The sequence below is a fragment of the Watersipora subatra genome, chromosome 7 (assembly GCF_963576615.1).
Source record: "Watersipora subatra chromosome 7, tzWatSuba1.1, whole genome shotgun sequence".
Classification (NCBI taxonomy): domain Eukaryota; kingdom Metazoa; phylum Bryozoa; class Gymnolaemata; order Cheilostomatida; family Watersiporidae; genus Watersipora; species Watersipora subatra.
Window position 1 is genome coordinate 14,673,774 of NC_088714.1, and position 26,585 is coordinate 14,700,358.

General features: G+C 37.5%; 1 protein-coding gene across 2 annotated transcripts; it reads right to left on the reverse strand.

The window, feature by feature from the left end:
* Positions 1-180: 180 nt before the first annotated feature.
* On the reverse strand, positions 181-23,188 carry LOC137400250 (serine/threonine-protein phosphatase 4 regulatory subunit 3A-like). Of its 2 annotated transcripts, none has more exons than XM_068086579.1 (14): positions 23,020-23,188; positions 21,514-21,631; positions 20,912-21,063; positions 20,583-20,791; positions 18,948-19,188; positions 17,354-17,539; positions 12,771-12,920; positions 11,653-11,811; positions 6,109-6,364; positions 3,358-3,516; positions 1,949-2,118; positions 1,567-1,724; positions 1,172-1,383; positions 181-762 (listed from the first exon to the last, which is right to left on the reverse strand). In XM_068086579.1, the coding sequence occupies exons 1-14, from the start codon at positions 23,095-23,097 to the stop codon at positions 455-457; spliced, it is 2,556 nt and encodes an 851-aa protein (XP_067942680.1). In that variant the 5' UTR covers positions 23,098-23,188; the 3' UTR covers positions 181-454. The 2 variants fall into 2 exon arrangements, with proteins under 2 accessions (XP_067942680.1, XP_067942679.1); XM_068086578.1 differs by having other exon boundaries at positions 11,653-11,814.
* Positions 23,189-26,585: the final 3,397 nt, after the last annotated feature.

Here is a 26,585-nt window from a genome sequence, read left to right on the forward strand (position 1 = left end):
CGCTATGTCACACTATTCATTGTAAAAGATATGAACATAAAATAGCATAGCTCTAAGCCAGCAATCATACTTGCAAAAATATCTTGCTCTGGTTTGTGAAAGGAGAGCCAATGGCAGGATATCACTAAATCACAAAAACAGGTATGACTTGTACAAATGACAAGAGCCCGAGTATGGAGAGAGGGTGCTCATATGAATGCTTGTATTTATGACTTGCACTAGAAATATTGCAATTGTCACTTTACAAAACGAATGAAATTGGTAAAAGTGCTGGGCTATGCTCACTTCTCACTTCATAAGAATTGCATAAGCAAGTAGTAAAAATAGTACAACAGATCCATAACAAATCCAAGCTATAATTGCAGGAGTTTGTGTTTGATTATATTCATTGCTAAGTTGTTTATAGGACACAGTCAGTCTAGAACCTAGGCTACGGCGCATAGAGCCAATTTCTCTAACTATTGCTCGCCTCTATGCGAGATCGTTTGCTCGCAGTCAGTCCATCTCCATCACCTTCTTCGTCAGAATCCTCATCGGGATAATCAACTAAAGCCACCTTACTAGCTGGAAGGGCTGTAGATGGAGCTGAGTCTATGATCTGCGCAACTGCAGCTGGAGTAGTATGAGAACTGTCGGGCAATGAGTAGGTAGCTGAGGGTGGACTTCTGGGAGGACTATCCGTGGCGCTGATAAGTGATTTGAGGTTGATGCTGATAGCTCTTGCTAGTTTGGGACCGGCTGTGAAGGCCCCCTCATCCTCATCTACAAAACAGACAGGAATATTTGCTATGACATGAGCTCAATGACATCCGTGACACTGACACATCACAAGTCATTCCTCACTGCCAACAGAGCTTTGTCGCTGATAGAAATGATTGATTATTATTCCATCGCATAAGCCTGAAATGTATGGCTAAGGGAAGACAACAACTTGTAGGAGATGGTATAACGCAGCATATTCCACGGATGCATCTCTATAAGCTGCTATAATAGCTAGTCATGCTAGAGTGGATACCATATAATATTCAATTTAGTATTGTAAACTTAGCATTTAAATTGAGAGATGTACTTATTTTTATGGGCAGTAGATGACCGGACATTTGGAGGCAGCAGAATGAGTCCATGTAACATAAGTTCACCACAGGCCAATATTAAGAGATAGATGGTAAACCTTTAGCAGGATGTTTAGGCAAGGACAAGGTGAATGTAGGATCTGTATCTACATGGCCGACCCTGTCATCGGGGTCAGGAGATGATCGGTAGGGAGGGGTTACATCGCCTCCTCCTCCCTCTTCTTCCTCATCATCTTTATCAAACCACATCTCTTCCTCCTCTTCTAAGGCATTATTATCCCTCCGACACCGCCTTGTCTTCGCTAGCATGCTGCAAATACAAACAAATCAAATCCCCTGCTTACAAACGAGTAAAATCCCCTGTTTACAAACAATACTTGCTGGTTGCGAACACGACTTGCTGATAGCGCACATAAAAAACAAACACCAGTAAACGCTTGCTACATAACATAAAGCCCCTTTCAGATGAGAACTGCAAGAAACAAGGACTTACTTGTCAAAGCTGTCTGGATCTTCCAGGCCAGAGCTAGAAGCTGGCCTCGGACTGAATGTTTCCTTCAGCTGCTGAAATGTTTTTACATAAGTAATATCCTGGAACCCAGAGTTGTAGTGAACTTCAACAAAATGCGTAGCTATCATCCCTATAGATTCCTGTAAAAAAAAACAACCAAAGCTTGAAGTACGCTGACATAAAAAAGCTATTGCTAGCGAGGAAAGTAAAAACAAAAAGGCATAAGACGAACAGGGGCTAGACATTACAATTTGACTAACATTGCGTGTACGGCCCTCACACATGAAAGTAATGTTCTCGTCAAGGATGTCGCAAAGGTAATTTGCAGTTGGTAGTCAGAGATGAGAGAGGGTGCTATACTAACCGTCTTGAGGTATTCAAAGAGTTCAATACAGGCTGAATTGAAGAGGTTATATTTTTCTCCATTAGCCAAGAAGGCATCACAAACTGCCTTCAAATGGTTTCCCTGTACAATATGTCTATTGTATGTGTCATCTTTAAGGTTGATGAGCTTGCGAAGAAACCTGATGGCACCTGTAAGAGAGCCCACAAAACTGCTGCAAGTCCTCATACAAATATTTCAACTGAAATTTGCAAAAAATCTAGTGAATGTATGTATACTGATATGCGCATGGGTTGCAGGAGGGTGACAACTACACATGAAGTGATTGGGAACATAAATGATAGGATTGTGGATTACTTAAGTTTAAGAGATAGTGACAGGATAAAAGCGATAAAAGGTAGGTGAGATGAAGTAGGTGAGAAGGATAGAGGATGAACTGGGAGTTATGTGGTATAGTCAAGGTGTTAAATGACAAATACTATTGAGTGAGTGTGAGTGAAGGTAAAAGATGAGAACGTAAGACAGAATTAATAGAATGGTATAAGGTGCAGAGGGTGGATAAAGAAGACAGCATATATTAATAGAATGGTATAAGGTGCAGAGAATGAATAAAGAAGACAGCATATATTAATAGAATGGTATAAGGTGCAGAGAGTGGATAAAGAAGACAGCATATATTAATAGAATGGTATAAGGTGCAGAGAGTGGATAAAGAAGACAGCATATATTAATAGAATGGTATAAGGTGCAGAGGGTGGATAAAGAAGAGGATAAGAGATGAAGAGAGTAAAGAGAGTAGATAAAGGAAAAAGAAAATGTCAGAAGAAGATAGGAGTAAATGAAAGAATATGAACGGATGAGAGACTGAGAGGACAGGAAGCAAAGAAAAATAAGTGAGGAGTGTGAGAGGGTATAGGGCAAAAGATAGAATGAGGGGCGAGCGGAAATGGTGAGGGTACAGGGTGTATGGGAAAATATGCGATAGATGAGAGAGGGAGGGTGTGGACAGAGAACAGGGGCTATAGAGAGAATATGTGATGAAGGAGAGGGTGTGGACATGGAACAGGGGCTAAGTGTAGACAGAGAACAGGGGCTAAGTGTGGACACAGGATAGGAGCTAGTGAGAGAATATGTGATGAAGGAGAGGGTGTGGACAGAGAACAGGGGCTAAGTGTGAACAGAGAACATGGGCTAAGCGTGAACAGAGAACATGGGCTAAGTGTGAACAACGAACAGGGGCTAAGTGTGAACAAAGAAAAGGGGCCAAGTGTGAACAGAGAAGAGGGGCTAAGTGTGAACAGAGAACAGGGGCTAAGTGTGAACAGAGAACAGGGGATAAGTGTGAGCAGAATACAGGGGCTAAGTGTGAACAGAGAACAGGAGCTAAGTGTAAACGGCGAACAGAGGCTAGTGAGAGATAATATACTCACAGAGAGCAAGAAACATATGCTTTGACTTGAGCAAGCATAAGACTTTCTTTAGGATCTCATGTTTAATCATGTGCACACGAAACTGGTAAGAGTGGTGCTCTGAACAGAAAGAGAGCAACTCCACAGTCAGGTTGAGCAGCTGTGCGGTGTAGTAGTCACCTATGAGCAGTAAGGAAGGAAACTTCTTATCTATTCGTACAGGTGTGACAGATTTAAGAGACTACTTTATTAGGACACAAATGTAATCAACATCAACTTGGAAAACAATTACATCACAGAATTTACACTGGCGATTCCAACCTTCTCATCATGCGTGGTTAGTAATATACGAGATACCTACATGTAATACACAATTCATAAAAGCATCGACTCTCTGTGCGTCGAGTGTTAAAGATGAATATACACAAAACTTTAGTAAATTTTATCAGAAAGTATCAGTATTTTTCTATCATTTGCTAATGTTTCTGATGTTCGAGATGGTATGCCAGGATGTTTCAAGATGAAAATCACTGCCAGGATGTTTCAAGATGAAAATTGACAAAACTTTATAGCGGTTAAAAAGCGCAGACCAAGCGAAAGTGTGATTATGACATCTATAGTTGCAAAGAGACTGACAGAGTAGAGACTGTAGCACTGCAACTTAAAAGCAATAGCTGATACCAACTATCGCCATAATAACAACTAGTAACTTCATTTTGCATGTATTTTTCTTCTGAGCATTTTAATTGAGATAAAGTTTTGTCAGCTTTATTCTAGACACATCCTGGCAGTCAGATCCCCTCAAACATCTAATATACTGATACCTGGCAGTCAGGTCACCTCAAACATCTAATATACTGATACCTGGCAGTCAGATCACCTCAAACATCTAATATACTGATACCTGGCAGTCAGATCCCCTCAAACATCTAATATACTGATACCTGGCAGTCAGATCCCCTCAAACATCTAATATACTGATACCTGGCAGTCAGATCCCCTCAAACATCTAATAAACTGATACCTGGCAGTCAGATCCCCTCAAACATCTAATATACTGATACCTGGCAGTCAGATCACCTCAAACATCTAATATACTGATACCTGGCAGTCAGATCCCCTCAAACATCTAATATACTGATACCTGGCAGTCAGATCCCCTCAAACATCTAATATACTGATACCTGGCAGTCAGATCCCCTCAAACATCTAATATACTGATACCTGGCAGTCAGATCACCTCAAACATCTAATATACTGATACCTGGCAGTCAGATCCCCTCAAACATCTAATATACTGATACCTGGCAGTCAGATCCCCTCAAACATCTAATATACTGATACCTGGCAGTCAGATCACCTCAAACATCTAATATACTGATACCTGGCAGTCAGATCCCCTCAAACATCTAATATACTGATACCTGGCAGTCAGATCCCCTCAAACATCTAATATACTGATACCTGGCAGTCAGATCACCTCAAACATCTAATATACTGATACCTGGCAGTCAGATCCCCTCAAACATCTAATATACTGATACCTGGCAGTCAGATCCCCTCAAACATCTAATATACTGATACCTGGCAGTCAGATCCCCTCAAACATCTAATATACTGATACCTGGCAGTCAGATCCCCTCAAACATCTAATATACTGATACCTGGCAGTCAGATCACCTCAAACATCTAATATACTGATACCTGGCAGTCAGGTCCCCTCAAACATCTAATATACTGATACCTGGCAGTCAGATCACCTCAAACATCTAATATACTGATACCTGGCAGTCAGGTCCCCTCAAACATCTAATATACTGATACCTGGCAGTCAGATCACCTCAAACATCTAATATACTGATACCTGGCAGTCAGATCCCCTCAAACATCTAATATACTGATACCTGGCAGTCAGGTCCCCTCACACATCTAATATACTGATACCTGGCAGTCAGATCACCTCAAACATCTAATATACTGATACCTGGCAGTCAGATCACCTCACACATCTAATATACTGATACCTGGCAGTCAGATCACCTCAAACATCTAATATACTGATACCTGGCAGTCAGATCACCTCAAACATCTAATATACTGATACCTGGCAGTCAGATCACCTCAAACATCTAATATACTGATACCTGGCAGTCAGATCCCCTCAAACATCTAATATACTGATACCTGGCAGTCAGATCCCCTCAAACATCTAATATACTGATACCTGGCAGTCAGGTCCCCTCACACATCTAATATACTGATACCTGGCAGTCAGATCACCTCAAACATCTAATATACTGATACCTGGCAGTCAGATCACCTCACACATCTAATATACTGATACCTGGCAGTCAGATCACCTCAAACATCTAATATACTGATACCTGGCAGTCAGATCACCTCAAACATCTAATATACTGATACCTGGCAGTCAGATCACCTCAAACATCTAATATACTGATACCTGGCAGTCAGATCCCCTCAAACATCTAATATACTGATACCTGGCAGTCAGATCACCTCAAACATCTAATATACTGATACCTGGCAGTCAGATCACCTCACACATCTAATATACTGATACCTGGCAGTCAGATCACCTCAAACATCTAATATACTGATACCTGGCAGTCAGATCACCTCAAACATCTAATATACTGATACCTGGCAGTCAGATCCCCTCAAACATCTAATATACTGATACTTTCTGATAAAATCTACTAAAGTTTGGGGAAGTTCATCTCCAAGTAATATTATGCATACACGCCTTACCTGTTAGAGAGTCTGGATTCTTGGTGATGGCGCGGAATGGCGTTATTAGTACTGGCATGCAGTGTAAGTAAAAATAGTTAAGAAACTCAGTCTTTTCTGTTCTCATGGATGGTGCTCCATTCGCTGTCGTGTTGGCTAGCATATTTTCTGGGTCTATGAGGAGACGTATGGTGACAGAAAGTAAGACAGCACCTCCTAGCTCCGGATCAGGGTCATGTTGCATCTGCTCTATAGCTTTTGTCAGCAGAAGATCATCCTAATTTATAAATAGAGACAAATAAACAACTTCTAGAGATTTAACACACAGAAAATATGGAATGGAGATGAAAGCGGAAGGCCAGAAAGTAGAGTGACTTGTTGGAGTGATGCAAGAGGCACATGGGTGACCACTGACAAAAATAACTTTGAGTACCTAACTTTGCCATCAGCTGGAGTGCACCATCAGCGCCCACTGAGTCATATTATGTAACCATAAGTTTGGAGTTACCCTCTACATGTCATTTTCAACAACAGGTGATCAGCACATTAACTACTCCAGTGACCATAAAAAAGATTTGATCGGATATGTTTGCTATACATCAGGCAGTCAGCTATGACAACCTACAGATATTAAAGATTGATCAAGATGCCTATCAGGTTATATACCCTATAATACATCGTAAAGAGTGATGAATACTGTCTACAAGGCTTCCACGACTCAACGCTCATCGCCCGCCAACCTTCACAAAATCTACTGCGAATCTTTAATACAGTAAGAGCCATGTCCGACTGAAACCACGCCAAGAGCTTTAGGGAAAAAAAACATTGCACCGCATGGATTTCAAACCCGGATATTTCGGTTTGAAGCCAAGCGCTCTGCCACTACGCCACTTGACCCCCTTCCCATATTTAAGAATAATTGTGTACATAGTTATTACACACGATGATCTCCCACGGCGCACAGAACTGCAGGCGGACGAGATTCTAATAATTGTGAGGGCTATTAAAACCAGAAAACCCACATTTCCGTTACACCTAAGGAATTGAAAATCACCGGTGACCATTACAAAGCCTTACATATTTTATGAAAATGGTTACAGAACAGACAGCTTACTTCATCCAGGATAACTACACTTCTAAAGCAATTTATATATAATCATTCAGCACGTTGGCAGATAACCAACGAAGCAGGTCAATGACTAATGAAAAGCCTTGTTCTTATAGTTATGTAGAAAGTTGTCTGCTCGGCTAACTAAACAATTTAATGTGTTGGGCAATCCCTTTTTATGATTACTATGCCATTTGAGCAGCACTAAGGATTTTGAAGACTTAATTAATGATATCCCTGATTACAAAAAATGTTTTATTACCGGTTAATTATGGGTACCTTGTCATTTCATCTGATGGAAATGCTCCGAGAAAGGATTAAATTCTATTGTGTACCACAACAGAATTGTACACAATTTTATTGGTTGTTAATATGAGCAATATTATACTGCCACCAAAAACAGGTTGAAACGGCCTTGGTTCGGTGGTTAGAGCGCTGACTTATGGTCAATATTTCAGTGGTTCGAGCGTTGACTTCTGGTCAATAGTTCAGTGGTTCGAGCCCCACAAGGACTATTGGTGGTGTTAGGAAAGTTAACCAACCCCAATTGCTGGCATCTCCAAAGTCTGTGCACCCGCTCAAAAAGCCACAGGTAGCTTTTTGACTGGGGTATCAGACTAGAATTAACTTGTGAGTTTTTATAGTAATAGGTCAAAGGTCAGCAAAGTTGAATATTAGTTAAAGCATTTGTTTCTATAGAACCTATTTAAATATTATAAAAGCAGCAGAAGCAAAATCTCCTACCTTCAGCCAAATATGATATCATGTCAGGTTTTAAATTCCAAAGCTTATGAAGTACCTACTGCATGATTATTGGCACTTCAACAGCTATCACATAAGGGTCAGACCAAGGGAGGCAAATCTATAATCAGTTTTGGCATAAATCCAGACATGAAAGTTATTAACATATGAAGACATTGAAATTCTTGTGTTATGCCTTCTGAAACGCGTGAAACAAAGGCTATGTATACATTCGCTGGGATAGTGTACTATAATCACTTTAAAATCGCACCCATTGAAATTCCACAACATTGACCAAATTTTAAAGTAAATTTTACGACAGTCGCATAGAGTTGGCGTAGCGCAGTAACGTTTAGAACAGTTTTTATCATAATCAACCCACAGCCACCTAAGACACCATACAAATGTGTGGTGTCTTAGGTGACACCATAGAAACAGCTATCAAGGTGGTGAAATTGCTTATTCTGGACATCCACAAGATTAAATAGAAATATTCTCTACGAATGGGCTAAACTACATTGAAGTTGTCTGCCCACAAGTTTTTCGATTTTAATCTTCAAATATCTTGACGATGAGATCGCCTAACACAACAAACAACATATCAACTGATAGACAAAGAAAAATACTTTCTTTTAAAATCAACTCAAGTTTGACGCAACCACATCTTTAACCCACCGCAGCTGCTTATCCCTCAACAAGCCTAAAGACTGATTCACTCTATATCACAGTATGTCGGCCTCAATACCGCAATACATCCATAATTGTCTGTGATGACATTGTTCACACTATCACCAACCTATCCGTGTTTACATCAGTGACTAGTTCGTGACATAGCTGCGTTCTGATTATACAATGCGACCACGGAAATGATCAAATACTAGTCTCGCAGGAATTATTATGAAAATATAAATCAAGTAATCGGCAACAGCCAATCAGCATGGCCGAAGTGGTGAACACTGCACAGACTGTCGTGGATGCTCAGTGAAATATCGGGAAAGTTTGACAGCTACATATGTTTCTTGACATCCTTGTTGTCCGGCAATGCCATTGGTCTACGGTGCACATAGTCGACGAATAATCTCCAACAAGACAACCTCGACATATGGTGGTACAGTGTGCAACTATCCTTTATCAAACTAACCTCGACATCTGGTGGTACAGTGTGCAACTATCCTTTATTAAACTAACCTCGACATATGGTGGTACAGTGTGCGACTATCCTTTAGTAAACTAAGATTATGATAAAATTTTAAAATAGTCATAAAAGACCCTGTATTTTAAATCAGCAGGCATCCAATTAGGTGAGGATAACCATCTAACTAACATCCAGTCCTTTTTTTAAAGAAAATGCAAGCCGTTGGCAAAAGCCTGCCTATTATATTTTGAAACATAAAATGTCGACTGAGATTTAGGGTCTATAATAAAGAGCCAACATCCACATCAAATCTTTTCATCTCAGCAGTATTTTTAAAATGCTTGCTATAACGCCAATATTTGCCAACACGCATTGACGTATATAAAATTTTGGCAATCGGCGGGTGATTTCCTGTTCAAATTTCATTAAATAAACAACTGTACTCAAAAGTTACTTTTACTTTTATCAGCATACCAGCCGAATGCCCGCCATTGCAAGAGTAATAAAATAATAATTACCCATTGACTTTGAGTAACTTACCTAGAAAGCCAGTAAAGGTACGCATACCTTTACTAAAACAATTGCCGTGTTTGCAGACAACTTAATAATTGCTCCATACATCTAGCTATCAACCAACCTAGTTAATGACCCCAAGCTAAGCGTGAGTATTTAAAGTGATGTAACAAATATCATAACAGTCATTCACAGCTTCGGGATTGTAGTTTAGTGTACAGTGGTGGATTAATTTGCTGACTGGAGGTTCTGAGATCAAATCCTCTGCGATGCGGGTTTTTTCATTCCTAGAACTTAATCGCTATGGCTGGAAATGCACAGAACAGACTGAGATTTACATAAATGTAGATTTGTGTATATATATATACTAGATGAATGTCCAGCGTTGCGTGAGTAATAAAAAAGCTTTTGTACAGAAAATTTACTTTTAATCAAAATATTTAACATCAAAATTTACCATTCTAACTTTTAAACGAAGGCGTCTGTTTATTTCTGTGTGCTGTGCTATTTATATTTACTGTGTTTATTTCTGTGTCATTCATACTGTATTGGCTGCAGTGCCTGCTATAGATTTACAGTATGCTGACTGCAATAGTTTTGTTGGCTATATGAGTTTATGCATTTTTCTTCGCTTATGGGCTTGTATTTTTCTTTTGGTAATGCTGCACGCATAAAGCTAGCTGCGGTGTTTAATGTGAAGCCATGAAAGATTGGCATGTATTCCAAGTATGTCCCCAGGTTATTCCATGGTATAGCCAGTTGGACAATGTAGTGCATTGGATAAACGAATGTCTGCAGCAATGGAGGTTGTAAGTGCAAATCCAGTTCGCAGCGGATATCTTGTTCTTAAAACTTTATCGCTATAGCTGGACAGATAGAAGTATGGAAGTACAAACTGACAAACATTAGGATTTATATATAGATGTAAATATTTATGTTTGTCTCTGTGTTTGTCTGTTGTTTACCATTCGTCTATCCTGTGATAAAGTTTTAGCAACGAAAAATCACCTTTGTAATGGATTGGAACTCACGAAATTCAAATTGCCAATCAACTAACGACCGCACTTAACCACGAGGCCAAGCCATTCTTATCACACCCATCGCTCTTATTTACTAAATCATTTTTCATTGTTATCGTAGCAAAACTGACTTTGTTTAGCCATTATTTGCTAATTATTTCACATTTACATTTAGACACCTTCACAGCTGTGTAATTTTTTCTCTCAATATATTTCAACAAAACATTTTTTATATGAAATTTAAAAGTTACAGTTGTGTGAGAAAGCTTGAAAACCTTTATAGTTGTTTTATTTTTTATCCTAATTCATTTAAACTGTACAAAACGCTTTGCTCATGATATGAAATTTGAAAGTTAGAATGGTAACTGCTGTTATATGTTAAATAAAAATAAGTTTTCTGTGCAAAGACTGATTAACTGTGCATTCATGTAGTATATATAAATGTGAGTGTTCATCTGTCCAGCTATAGCGATAAAGTTTTGGTAATGAAAAATTCACTTTGCAGAGGATTTGATCTTGGAACTTCTAGTTCAGGAGTGTCTAGTTCTGGAGTAACATGCCTATCCATTGGACTACGACATTAAACATAGTATAACTATCAATACTGGTGAAGATATTCATCACAACGGTCAAAATATACACACCGACGGTGCATCACGTGAAACAATTACCAACTGGCCTCACTAGCTGAATGCTCAGCGTTGCACTGGTAATAAAAGCAACTGACAAACAGTTGCAGGTAATGCAGTAGGAAAGGTAATGCAGTAGGAAAGGTAATGCAGTAGGAAAGGTAATGTTTATAAGCTGTTTGTTTATTACCCGCGCAACGCAGGGCATTCATCTAGTCTATACATATAAATCTCAAAGACCGTCTGTCCAGTTATAACTATTAAAATCTAGCAATGAAAAATCCACTTCACAGAGGATTTGATCCAGGAAACTCTGGGAATATTGAAGACTTTTATGCAGCTAGTCAATAACAGAGCTAGCCCTGAAAGTACTAAACACGCTAGTATAATAATGTCTCGAAGTAAGATTATCGTACAGACCTGTCCGAGTTTAGCCTCAGATAGACAAAACTCGCGCACCATAGAGGGATTGGCTTCTACTATGTAGGCAAAGATATCATTAGTGGTAGACAGAATGTCGGCATCTTCGAGGTTCCACAGAGTTTCTATGGCATCCAAAAGCCTCATCTCTGCCAACATCTGCTGGTAGATAAAATGGCAGAACGACTTGAGGATTAGTCATGTGTTGGGACTAGAAGACCTACTTATGAAAGACAGTAAGCCACACAGAATTAAATAAAGTGGTGAGTCCCTTGTCTCCATCGTAGAAAACAAAAAAGGATGCGATAATTAGTACGAAATCGATTTTCGATAATATATCGTTTTACAAGACAAGCGGATTGTTCAAATTCCAAAAGAAAATTTTTCCACTATAAGTAATGCAAATAGTATTAATTATTCCAAGAGCATAAAACAATTTTTGTAACTATTTCAAAAATAACATTATTTTACACTATAAACTGTACCTTAATAGAATGGGTAACATGTAAAATGCACTAATTTTCTCATAAATACTGTGTTAATAGAAAAAGGATAGACCGGTAATGTATAATTGCTACATCTCTACAATGAGTGTACATTGCTACAATGAGTGTACTCCAGCCCTGTTTTCTTAGATTTTTGTGTCAAAGAAAAACGTGTAGGAATATCTTGTGCTTCAGTTCAATAAAAAATTAAACAGTACACTAAAGGCCTATGCAGAACACCAACTAAAGGCCTATGCAGAACACCAATTAAAGTCAATATCTCATAAGCCACAATAAATGTGTCTACATACGATTGAATACTAACATTAATAGTGAGAGTGCATCAGTTGACAACTGAGGCACATTGTCAGATTTTTTTAGTTATCTCAGAGGTGTCGAAGTAGCAAATTTTTGTTTGATATTCAAAGCAAACAAGTCTCAAGAGTTTTTGATTACCAAATTGTTGTCCAGCAACAAAAATAAGTCTCAAAGTTTGTCCTTAAACTTAGATTTGTTTGAGATCTGCGAGTGAAAACTGAGGCTTCCCTGCACATGGCTGCCCCAGCAGGTTTTACACAGTGCAATGAATTACCCGCACATATGACCTGGCAGCAAAAGTATTACAGGACTGACCTGAAAGAAGGCCTCCCGATCAGGGGCCTGCAACGTAGCTGAAAAGGTACACATCTCCTTGAGGAATTTTACCAAGTCTCGCCTGGCAGCGTCATCTGTCTCATCGTCTGTCAGCTGCTGGAACATGACCTTTATCATCTTCTCATCATCCTGAATAATGAACGAGAGGATTTTAGCGACAGTTATAGTATTTACATGAGTGATGATAACAACAATTTTGTTTCATCAAACACTGCTAAACAGCAATGCTCTACCTTCTTTAGTTTGATAGTAGCTGGCTATAATACCAAAAGCATTATTAGACGAAGGTGAAGAGAGATACAAACCGGACCAATGAATTCTAGTTCAGAGAATGAAACAAATGGCGCTGCTAGAAATAAGATGTAGTACTTAAGCAACCAGATTACACACTCTGTTAGATGATGAGCTGCACGTTTATTCTAGATGTCAGGGCAAAGATTTAGCTATGGAAATGAAGAGAATTAAATAGAAATTCCCCTGTCATACAGCCCATGACCAAAGTGATAATGGAAAAAAGAAAGGGTACTGATGGTTGTTGAAAAAGTAGTTACAAAAGGTCAGAATTCTACAAAAGTACAATTCTTTAGTAGATGTTGTAGGCGAAGCCTACAACATCTACTAAAGTATTCTTTGAATCAGATGAGTTGTTGTTATTATTTTGAGTAGCGTGTCGTTGATCATTAGCATTTGATGTTAAAGGTTGCTGTGAGGACCTTCTATTTCTTCTCCTCCATAATAATTGAAAAACACGTGGACGGCCACTGCGACGACGTGGTGTTCTGGGAGGTTGTATGTCCATGGTAGTTGTCAAGTTGGTTTGAAATGAAATTCAAAAGGTCAATTATGCAAAACAAAAAGTTGTATAAAAATCAAACCTAATCTACTACTATCTCAAACCTATGCTTTACAACAATAAAATAAATATTAATTCAAGTTGTAGGCTTAACCTACTGTAGGTAATTTAACTAACAACAACAATAATGAAATATGTTTATTATATCTCTGAAATGCAATATTAAAAGTAAAATAGCAAGCTGCCATGTAATATACACAGTTTGAAAGTTGTGTTGGAAAGTTGAAAGTTGGTTGTGTTGAATGTAGAATGGTTTTGACAGCGATATGTAACAGAAAGCAGGCATTAGCATTAACGTGTCTGGAAGTTTTCTGCAAACTGGAGTGAAATAAAGAAATATTCTTGTCACAAAGGGGCATTGTAGTTCGGCCCTAGCTTGTAGATAAGATGTAAAGAAATCTGGCTAATGTTCTAGATAATTCAATGAAACCTTCGGTAATTGGACAAAATACATAGGCTGATAAACTGTGTACCACATTTTCGTACCTGTAAATCGGTCTACGCCTCAAACGGTCTACGTCAATTAAAGGAACCTTCGGCAATCGAACAATGCCATAGACTGGTAAAATGTGCACGTTGTTCTCATGAAATTTGGACGACTTAATAATTATACTATCTGTCTCACGGCCTTATTGGCATTTAGTTGGCCGGTCTTAATTTTGATTAACAAAGGCTTCTAAAGTTTCTATTTCGATTTTAGGCTGAATTAATCTGTCTATTTATGTATCATCCAATCAGATGGGTTAATTTTAGAATATTGCGGTAACCTTTCAAATACTTGGTAACATATTTATTTAGGTTTATATGTGTTTTGTATCATTATTATACTTGAACGACTTTACACAAAAATGGTTAAATTTGTTGAAGAGATTTCGGTACAAGGGTTTGGTCACGGCCGTAAACGGATAGTTTTTCAGGAGTTTTGTGCACATGTGCATTTATCATACATGTAAATCTCCCAAACAATCGATTTGCTCGTGGGACAAGAATACTGAAAGTTTTCATTCCACTTGAATGCAACAAACACAGCCAAAAATCATTAATCGAATATAATTTAACCTCAACTTATGATCGTCTCAACACAGGAACTTTAGCAAATATTTGACTCAATTTCCAACAAACCAGCTGAATTTTATAAATTAGTGCATATGTATGAACATACAGTAGATCGGCTCTCCTGTGGTAGTCCCTATGCGACCCTCTTACCGAATCGGCCCTAGAGAAGGCACAGGCCGACCGACGACTTGGCCCAGCTGGACCGAGAAAACAAACGGTGGCTAAACCAAGGCAGCCAAAGATTAGAAGTAAGACCAGCCGATGCCTGAGCTGAAGGGATGGACCCCTCATGTATAAAAAGGGAAGCCAGAGCTCAACCCTATGCACTTCAACAGGAGCCCTCACATGCTATTGTACTACAGATAGTCGTCAACTTATGACCGCGTTTGGTTCTGGCCGGCGGGTCGTAAATCGATTTGGATGTAAGTCAATTCCGTATGTTCTGATCGAATTTAAATGAATTAAGCTTACTAAACAGTCTTGAAGTTTCAGCATGTATTTTAGAACATAAAAACAAGAAATATACATATAGCTTATAATTATTTAAAGTTCACGTAGTGTAAGTTAGAAAACTCTGTATTTCTAGGACTATCCCGACCTACGCAATGCAATCCCTATTTCTTCTATAGCTAAAGTACACCTCAACTCATGTGTTTTCAATGTAAAGGTGACAAGAAAAATTGATCTTCATTGACGATTACTTTATTAGTTTAGTTTCTTGCTTATAATTTAGTTTTTTACGTGGTTATACATAATACATTTGCTTTAATACTAAATTTAATCACCTGAAGAATTCAAAGTTAGGTTTTGGATTTGTAGAGTGGACAAAACCTCACTCTGTATTCCCATAAGCATATTTGCTCCCACAAAAACGTTGTAGTCATGAGAAGCACATCTCATAAAGGAGTATTTGCACAAGTTACGATTTGACTGCATAAGGTGAGCATATGATTATGCATTTTCTTGTGTAATCAACAATCTTTTATTACTTTGCATAAGAGTGCAGCACAAACTAACTTTTTGAGTGTAATATTGCCAGACAGCATCAACCCACTGCCACCAAGTTTATGATGCACCAAAATGTTTAGTCTTTGGAAATTTGGCAGCTAAACAATTTTGCAAAAATGACTGGCTTAAAGGTTGACTTGCAACAAAATTCACATTACTGTTATTTGATATCAAAAGATTTACCATGTCTTATTCTGTTGTGTTGTAGGTGCAAAATATGTGGAAATGTGATTACAAGCTCTTAAAAGCTCAAAAACAATCAGTTAATCGCAGCCACACGAGACCGCCGTAGTTTGGATTCTCTTTCCAAAACAGTTCAGATGTGACGTAGTTGTGGGAGATGGTTTCTGTTTACACTTTCATGCAACCTTAATCATCGAAATATTTTCACAAATATACTTCACGCATTCAATAAAACCATGTCTATTGTTCTTACGCGTCTGTTTTATTGTCATTGCAATGCGGTCACCTTTAGCACTGATAACTTATAACTTACTGTAAATATTCATTTTTTAATTTTTAACAAATTTTTTTAGCCTTACCTCGAAGGAGTAAATATTATTGTCTATCAAGACGAGTCTGTTGGTCACCTGTGATAATTGAAAAGTGCTGCAAAAATTATTTGCGAAGAATTGGGTCACATGATCAGATTACGACTTGACGATTAGATCAAGCCGAAACAAACTGTGAAGTAGCGAGCTTCTATATTTGATACGGGGTCTTCGATAAAACCCGAAGTGTTTGTCATAAACTAGTGTTACGATAGGTTTTATATTGAGCTTTTTATTGGCCTTTCAATTCACGTGAGAACATCACGTGACAAGACAATAACCAAACTGTCATGACTACGTAAGAGAAATAAACAGATTCCAATCTACGGCGGCTTTTCGTTTTTGAGCTTTTAAGAGCTTGTAAACACATTTCCACATATTTTGCACCTACAACACAACAGAGTAAGACATGGTGAATCTTTTGATACCAAATAACTGTAATGTGAATTTTGTTGCAAGTCAACCTTTAATATACTTAAAAATTCATATATCAACTCCACTAACAAATGATATCTGATAGACTGGCAAACATCGCACGTGCATTCATCCTTTATGGCAATCACACTTGGTGTGCTAGGAAAGTATTTTAGTGTAGTTCACTTTAAGTGAAAGTGATCCACAACAAATCAAAGAAAATAACTAAATAAAATTGACTGTCACTACAACCAGGCAGCACTATGCTCTTAGTGATTTTAACCAGTCAGCGGCCCTCGAAGGTTTTAATGTTTGCAAGCGGAATGAGCAAAGATTGCAAGAGTGTAAATGCCTCTTTATAGTTTGGTATTGCTGCCGCACTACAGGCAGCAGATGAACCCTGACATGTTAAGATATTGCAGTGCTAATCTTTTAAACATTCAATCATTAAACCATACAGACTAGTGTCATAAAATGAAACACCGGTTACAAAATGAAACGGATGATACTGACCACACTGGCCTAAAATCAAAACATAATAGAAATGACAGAGCCATGATTCTTTTGACTATTCTTAAACACTGAATAATGTTCAAATATGTTTTTGACTATTATTGCTAATGAAGAATCCCTTTTAGTTTAAGCCAACTTTCAATACCGGAACAGCCACATGAACATACCTGCAACATCTTGACGATTTCACATTTGTTGAAAAAAACAAAAGAATTAAGCGCTGAGAGTAGATTCTCATCGAAGACACTGGGAGTAGGAAGGATTACATCTTGAATGTACTGAACTCTGTATGTCTGATGAATCTTGTCAAGGAGAAGTTCATTTGTGAGGGCAAGTACTGGATGGAATATGGCCTGAAGTATATATGATACAGAGTCTATAGTGTGCATGAAGCATAATATATAGCATTGTCAGTAGTGTATATATAATATAGTCTGTAGTGTAGATACAATATAGTATGTAGTGTACATACAATATAGTCTGTAGTGTATATATAATATAGTCTGCAGTGTATATATAATATATTCTGCAGTGTATATATAACATAGTGTGCAGTGTATATATAATATAGTCTCTAGTGTATGCATAATACAGCCTGTAGTGTATGTATAAGATAGTATGTAGTGTATATCTATTAAAGTCTGTGGTGTCGATACAATATAGTATGTAGTGTACATACAATATTATCTGTAGTGTATATATAATATAGTCTGTAGTGTATATATAATATAGTCTGTAGTATATGTATAATATAGTATGTAGTGTATATACAATACAGTATGTAGTGTGTGTATAATATAAGCTTTAATGTATTTAGACTATTGACACTAAGCACGTAGCAGTAAATATAAATATTTACCAAACAAAACGAACAAATATGAAAAAACCCTAAGAGGGGTTCAACAAAACTTAAGAAAATAAATGATACAACTATGGTTATTCGCGCATATGGAGCCATGTTTTGCTGCATAATTCAAATGTCAATGTCATGTCATCTTGTCCAGCTATTGCTGTGTGCATCAAAGCCTCAACATTTATACATGTGTTGATAAACTTTTAGCCGCAACCGCATTCAGCACAGCATTTAGCCTATAACTAGACACTCATATACCCTCGTAAATGTAACACATGGACATATTTAAAATTTCGCATTTTATCTTGATTTTAAAATAATGGATTAAAGATGTTTATGGGAGTATTCACTAATTAACATTTTTTCCACTTTTTATCACAAAACACAAAAATATGGTTGAAACATTTGTTTCACATGGTTTATAGCATAGCAATTTATCTAACAATAAATAAGTAGACATACATAAAAACAAGGAAACGAAACCGCCCTCAATTGAGGACGGTTTCGGTTGTCAAAAACTATGGATTGAAAATTGAAAATGGTAATCACCTAGAGATATTGTCACCATATACTGGTCCATCCAGGTACTATTGACAATAGACAGAGTGACTGAGTGACAACACTGAGTGACAACGCAAAGTGATCGTTGTGCTAATCACGCTGATTATTAACGGCTTTATTTGACAAAAAGCATCACAATGTTTTCATAAGGGAGATGCTATTTGGTGCATGCTGCAATATACTGTTCCCAACATAAAAGCGGACCATGTTCAGCCTTTAGCCCTAGTTTAAAGATTAATGCCACACATAGACACAGTAACAATAATTAGATATACGATGCAGGCAGGCGAAGCACACAAGCAAACGCTGAACTTTAAAATAATGTAAAGGAAACTGCAACAACGAACTTTTTTTTCGAGGAATTCTCTGTGAGGTACGACTGACTTTTTGCATGGGTCATTCTCCAGTACTCCGACTACCTTCATCAGGTTGTCTGTCGAGAAAAGAATTTCAAATAAAGAGTTTCTATTTAACATGAAAATGGTCTTAAATATAGAATAGAGTTGATGCAGTGCCTCGGTGTTCTCTAGGTCATCACACATTGAGTAGAGATCGAGTAACTTGCTGATGTATCCCTCTGACTCGATGCTGCAACAGATGTAGAAATGTAATTGTAATGCAGCAGAGATGTCAAGACATACCAAATGCGTATTGAACAGGTTTTCTGGTCGCCATTTTAATTGTCATAAAATATGACCACCAACCAGCGTATTACACTAAATGATTGGCCTTGAATATTTGTCGAAAATATTGAAAAAGTAACTCTGACTGGATTGAACAGGTAGATAGAGACACTGTAGCTGTATAGCAGCGTTTATAAAACATGCCGAGAAATTTTTATTACTTTTGAAAAAAATAAAACGTTTGAGAGACCATGCCACTTTCAATTTGTTTTAGTGTTGCCATTCTGCTCATCAAACTCAAGTTCAGCAGTGGTGCAGGCTGGTGGAAGTGTGTGAAAGTAGACATTCTTTTTGTCACCGCCAGATGCTTTCATGGAATTGAACATCAACCAGGCCACAGCTGTTTCCTTCTTGTTTAAATATTATTTCAGACGTTATTTGTATAACTTTAAGGTATCTATTAAGCAAAAGGTTGTCCTTGACTGATCCTCCTTGAAGTACTTCCCTTTAACAAGCTTTTATTGATATCTAGCTTATTTATTTGGCAAAAGAGCACCTGTTGAACATGTCTAGACAAGTCCTCGAGGTAACTAATAATTTTTTTTGTTTATTTTGGCTCCAGTTAATCTATACCGACTGATTAGGAGTGTGATGAAATCTTATAATGAAACGACTATTTGACAAGTGGATAACTCTTGCTATTATCAGACGCTCTGTGAATACTCCGTGATACATGTAGCATTGATAGTGGACACCAGTCATGTAGCTAATACTCTGTGATAGATGTAGCATTGATAGTGGACACCAGTCATGTAGCTAATACTCTGTGATAGATGTAGCATTGATAGTGGACACCAGTCGTGTAGCTAATACTAGATGTGATAGATGTAGCATTAATAGTGGAAACCAGTCATGTAGCTAATACTCTGTGATAGATGTAGCATTGATAGAGAACACCAGTCAGGTAGCTAATACTCTGTGATAGATGTAGCACTGATAGTGGACACCAGTCATGTAGCTAATACTATGTGATAGATGTAGCATTAATAGTGGACACCAGTCGTGTAGTTATCTAGTGAGAAGCATACCGACAAGTGCCCTTAGCTGATCGTAAGCATAAAACCAAGGAGAGAACTTTGTAGTACAAAATGTAAGTACTCAAAGAAATACCATGACAGTTTTACGAATATGTGTAAAAGTGTTAGTAATAATAATGCAATAAGTACTAATGTTATCATATGTAGTGATTCTAAAAGTGGTTATATGACAATCAGCACGGCAATTGATATACAATGAAGGCGGGTTTAGCACAAAGACAACCTATACTACTACAAGCAGGGTTAGTGTAGAGCAACCTACCTGGCGCTTAGCTTATCTACCCTCCATTGTACAGCTCCACCTTGAATATATTCATTGAAGAGAGCTTGTATGTCAGGCAGATGCCGGAGGTCAGGGGTCGGCAGCTCCACCATACTGTTGGCAGCATACGGGTCTTCAGGATGATCATCATCGCGAGAGTCTTGCAAAGAGTCATCGGGTCCGCTGTCACCAGGGTCACGACCTTGCACCTGTGTCCCAGGTAATACAATTTGCCTACTCATGTTACTTTTACCTCTTGGGCTTATACAAATCTTATTTAGTAAAAATATGTTACATTATAGCCTCAAAAAGGTCTATCCATCACTTACATCACAAATTTTCTCCCAAATTTCGGAGCAGCTGTCCACTAGCTGGAAGCTGAGCGCTAATTCTTGTTCTTTTTCTGACCAACAGATGAGTGTTTCCTGTTGCTTTTGGTAGGTTGTATCAGGACAGACTTTGGACTCTAATATCACAGAATCTGCACAGAATACATGTAAAAGTCAAGGAAGTGTTCAAGTAGAATAATCTACTGTGGGGTAGGTATAATCCACAATTCGGTAAGGGTAATCTACAGGTGGGGTAAAGGCAATCTACAGGTGAAACAGGGGTAGCCTACACACGATATAAGGACTGCGACTGATGGAAAAAGCCAATCTATAAATCAGATATGGGCACTCTACAGAAGGTTATGGGTTATCTGCAGACATTTTAGGGATAACTTATAGGCAGTGTAAAAGGTAATCTCAGAAACTACAAGGATAATCGACAAGTGAGTTGGGGATTATATACACACCAACAAAAACCTTTGAGTGATTTGTCTTCTCCTGTTCATGATTTGAGAAACATCCTCCAAACTTTACCTATTAATAACAAACTGCTGGGTCTAAAACGTTTAATGCATTAGCTAGAACGCTTCAGTACAACTTACTCTCATCGTCTTCAGAGCGTACGATGAGTGCCATCCCAGAGAGACGGTCGATATAGGCGCAGCTGACATGTCCAGTGCCTTTGTCATCCCACGCCCTTTCAATGTTCAGCATGTACACCTAAAGAACAGGCCATGTTAGTAATACTTTTGGAATCGCATAAAACAACTCATAGCAAGCGATGGCAGCGTACTTCTGAGACACTGTAGTACTAATAAACACCACCTGCCTATAATAGATTATAGACTATGGAACCGGCTATCTTTGATGATTCACTAATATACCAGGTGTTCAAAAAACACTGAGTAGTCGACAAACATGAATATATATATGAGCGGTTTGTACACGAGGTTACAGTTTCATCGAGTCATTCACCATGCCGCCTGAAATTCCTGACACTCTTCATATTACCATAACAATCTAGATGAGAGTAGAATGGATGAACAGATTCTCAAATAAGGTAGTAGTGATAATACTTTATATGTTAGGTGAGGTTACTGGCAAATCAAGGATTAGTGTAGAGTTTTAGGAACATCCATAGCCTAATGCGCTACACCAGCCGAACACCTTCGTCGAAGATGTGCCAGAAAATGTGAGCAACCTTGAAGCAAAAAACAATTTGTATTATGATTTGCGCTAAACTAACCATAAATCGGTAGACTTTTTGAAACCATAGACTTGTAGAACGGAAAACTAATGCCTAGGCATATTTATAGTAGTCTATGTCAAAGTTCATACAAACTAATACAAAAGAAAATAGTTTCGCCATTTCATATAGTTATGTAATATCTCCAAAAGGTTGTAAATAATAATCAAAGATCACACTTTATAAGGCCTAAGCGTTGCAGACTGTTAAAATGTAGCAATAACATAGTTTGCACAAATGGCAACATGTGCAATTTACCAAAATTATCAGCAAGTCACAGAGTAGCGATGTGTATAGATTTAAGGGAAGCAAATTTGCAGATCCAAGACGCAGTTCCATAGAAACATTTACTTATAGAAGTGGTAGAACTGGATTAATTAAAAAATTCTATAGAGTTAACTAAACTACCTTAGCGTTGTCTTTCCACGATAGTTGTTGTAATTGCGCAGCGCTTGATACAGTCACCAATCTTTCAGCAAGAATTAGCAAACTAAGACTATAATCATCTATTAATGTTCACACAGCCCACAACCAAAAATTCTTGTCTTGCAGACACCTAATCTGAATAAAGCGAGGATAACTATCTGATTAGCATCCAATTAAGTTAAAACAACAAACTGCCGGAGGATATCTGTGACGAGTCAACTATTCATGCAATTTGTCACAAACTTGTCTGATATTGTTATGAGCGATGTACAATTCCCCATAAATCGCCTAGCAACTCATTACACAATATTTCTAAACACACCAAATCAAATTTAGAAAGTGACAAGGCTTCAAAGTCTGGACTAGACATCTAGCAACTTCCTCAATGTGGAGTTGCGTATATATTAAATATTTCTGTATTAATATTATTACTAACCTTGACCCGTCGATGTGGATTCTTTGTTGGAGGCGAGGTGTCATTGCCTGTCGAGGAGTCGACCGCGTTTGAGTCCATCTATTATGGACGAGTGTCGCGAGTCAAGAAGAATACATTTTTTGTTTCAGTAAATGATTGAAGACATCATTCATTTGTTGTATACTTGAATAGAGCTGAAATATAAATAACTACTTCATACTATAAGAAATAACGTCAAATGAACGCTATAACAATTAAAGTGATAAGCTAAACATCTGTAGTGAAAAAATTTCAATTGTCAACATGATCTTAAGGAATTAATAGCAATTAACTAAATCATATTTGACATAATAGCCTAGCTGTAAAAATTGATTTATAAAGTTGGGCGCAAGCTTAGAGCACATATTGGCCACATATTTGAAACTTGAATAGCATTATCATTGTATTATGGAAGCATTCAAAGCATGGCTAATCAAAGTTTTCATTTTTAGGAAGCCGACCAGCCTTTGTTTAGCAAGGCTTGGAAGCCAGGAAAAGTATTACTTATGAGGGACATGACAGGTTACAGATATTCTCAAGTACTGTATTACTGTCACAACACTATTAAGCTTTTATGATTAGGCAATTCTTTGAAACTGATATGATGTGTATCAAACAGAACAACATAACCACTTGCCTGCAATGCCCACTTAACTAAAATATCGCCAACTATTGACCATGCCTTCTATGGGGAATACTTAAACATTCAGTAGTTTTTAATCTGAAAGACACTTCCCATAAAAAGAACGTGATAAAAAAATCAGTAATCATAAGCTGCTATACTACATCGTTGCACTCACTAAAACCAATCGCTAGCTTTGCATTTTAATCCACGACGAGGTTAAAAGCTGGGCTATTTGATCGCGCCATGGCGGTGTAAAGGTTTATAGGCGACATAAGTCAGACATAGTACAAAACCGTAAATAAGCTTTACAAAAACGCGTCAATTGACTGACATGGCGTATATATTTAACGGATAACAAAGAAAATCTTTTAAGCTCATGTGGGCGGCAAATATTTGAGAAGGAACTTTCTGAACGGGCATTACTCACCTATGACCTTGGCGCCATATTGAAATAAAGCTAGCTAGACGCTAGAGCAGAAGCGGTATACGTGAAAGACAACTCCTTATTTGATCGCAGAATTACAATGCAGAAAGAGGACAACTCGGTAACACCAATTTCAACCTGTTAGTTTTTGTGCTTAGAAGTCACGTTACAAGACGTTACGTAAACGTCACGTTACGTCTTACAAGTCACGTTCGCTGAATACCGTACGTACTCATGAATCCGCATAGAGTGGATAGTATAGACTCGAGACCGGTATACATCGTAGACCTATTAACTATACAATAGGTAAGTATAGTTAATAGGTCTATGGTATACATATACTAGAAATTCCACTGTCATACAGCCCACGACCAAAGAGATGGCCAGAGATATTGGCAAAAAAATAAAGGGTACTGATGGTTGAGAAATGCATTATTAGCAATCAAATGGCTCTGCAGTGCAATAGGATAACTGCAATGGTAGCTGTAATGTACTGGGTGTGGGTGTTATTATATACAACAATAAGCAATAATGAATGGAAAAGATGTTTATATTTTCCCCCTGCAATAGGAGAAATGCAATATTGGCCAATATTAGAAGTAAAATGCACTGATATTCTTAGAATAATCAATTTTATTAATATAGTAATAATAGAAAACCAATACACAAGTTTGTTTACATTTCAAAACTTTATAGGTAACAATATCGAAAAGTTGGGGTATTTATATAGGTTTTTAGAAAACTTATTTAAAAAGTGTTTGGTCATGACAAACAACAACAATGAAAGGAAAATATTACACGTTTATGTCTCTCCCTTGCAATAGGAGAAATGCAATGTTGGCCAATATTATAAGTAAAATGCACTGATATTATTAAAATAACCAATATTGTTAATATAGTAATACAGCAATAATAGAAAACCTATAAGCGTTCATGCGTCTCGAAGATTTCTGCTAACTGCAGCAAAATAAAAGCTGTTATAAAAGTGTTATAAAGCTGTAGGCCTAATTTACTGTAATGTATGTAATTCAACAACAATAAAGAAATATGTTTATTATAACTCTGAAATGCAAAATTAGAAGTAAAATGGCAAGCTACTGTGTACTGTACACAGTTTGAAAGTTGGTTGCGTTGAATGTAGAATGGTTTTGATAAGCGATCTTTAACAGAAAGCGGGTAGGAGCATTCACGCGTATAAAAATGTAGCAAAATAAAAAATGTTCTCGTCATGAAGGGGCGTTGTAGTTCGGCCCTAGCTTGTACATAAGTTGTAAAGAATTTCGGCTAACGTTTCAAATAATGAAACCTTCGGTGATTGGACAAAAAACACAGGCTGATAAACTGTGTACCACAATTTCGTACCTGTAAATCGGTCTACGCCTCAAACGGTCTATGTTTATTACAGAAACCTTCGAATAAATTCGAATACAAGTAAAAAAGGCCATAGACTGATGAAATGAGCACGGTTTTCTCGTGAAATGCGCACTGCTAAATAGTTCTACAATCGGTCACACGGCTTTATTGGCGTTTCAATTTTCGGTCTTAACTTTTATTAAACCGAGCTTTTCAAGCTTTTTGTGGCAGTTTTCGTTCAAATTAATCTGTCTATTTGTGTATAATCCGATCAGATGGGTAAGTTTTAAAATAATACCGATGGTTTACAAAGACTTGGTAACATATTTAAACCTATTTAAATGTGTTTTGTATCGTTATTATACTTTAACGACTTTACATTCCGATGCTTAAATTTTTTGATGAAATTTCTTGACGAGGGTTCGTCTCATTGTTGATGAATAATTTTCGTAAGTTGTGTGCACATGCATTTATCATAAAAACTCCCACACTTCCGCTCCGCTCGTGTGGTCGCGGGATTACACGAGCTGCGCTACCCGGCGTTGTCCGGGTAATAGAAAATTGATTGATCTGGACAGAAAATGGATTTGTATTTAACATATAACAACATTTACCATTCTAACTTTCAAACTACATATCATGAGAGAAGTTTTGTGTGTAGTTAAAATAAATTAAGAGAAAAAAACAAAAAACAACTGTAAAGGTTTTAAAACTTTGTCAAACAACCGTAACTTGCAAGCTATTAGACTGCCACATTGCCAATGGAAAATTGCAGTAAGCTGCTAGGCTTCTAATGACGGTACTCCATGACAATGCGTCAGCATTGTTGTCAATCTGTAGTTATTCTAATAATAGCTATAGCTGGAATGCAGGCAGACATACGACACACGGACGACATACTTTGAGAAATATATATATATATATAGATTAAATATTATTACACAATATCGAAAATAATTATGATTAGAGCATCACTAAATTTTATGGAAAGCCTAAAATAAAATGTGTACAAATAATTGGTTAGTTAAAAGTAAGTTTTGATTATATGTGTATGTAATGCGTTATTTGATCTCAAGCGGTGGCACTAACCATGCTTTATCTGTATCGACTGAAGCATATATGATTTACCTGAAAAAAATGTGGGTT

Excerpts from the sequence above, each read along its gene's own strand:
- LOC137400250 (XM_068086578.1), bottom strand. The coding sequence starts at position 23,097 with ATGGACTCAAACGCGGTCGACTCCTCGACAGGCAATGACACCTCGCCT. Across the intron at positions 20,792-20,911 it reads TTTGGGAGAAAATTTGTGAT|GTGCAAGGTCGTGACCCTGG; the intron begins GTAAGTGATGGA and ends CCTGGGACACAG. Across the intron at positions 19,189-20,582 it reads GTAGATAAGCTAAGCGCCAG|CATCGAGTCAGAGGGATACA; the intron begins GTAGGTTGCTCT and ends CATCTGTTGCAG.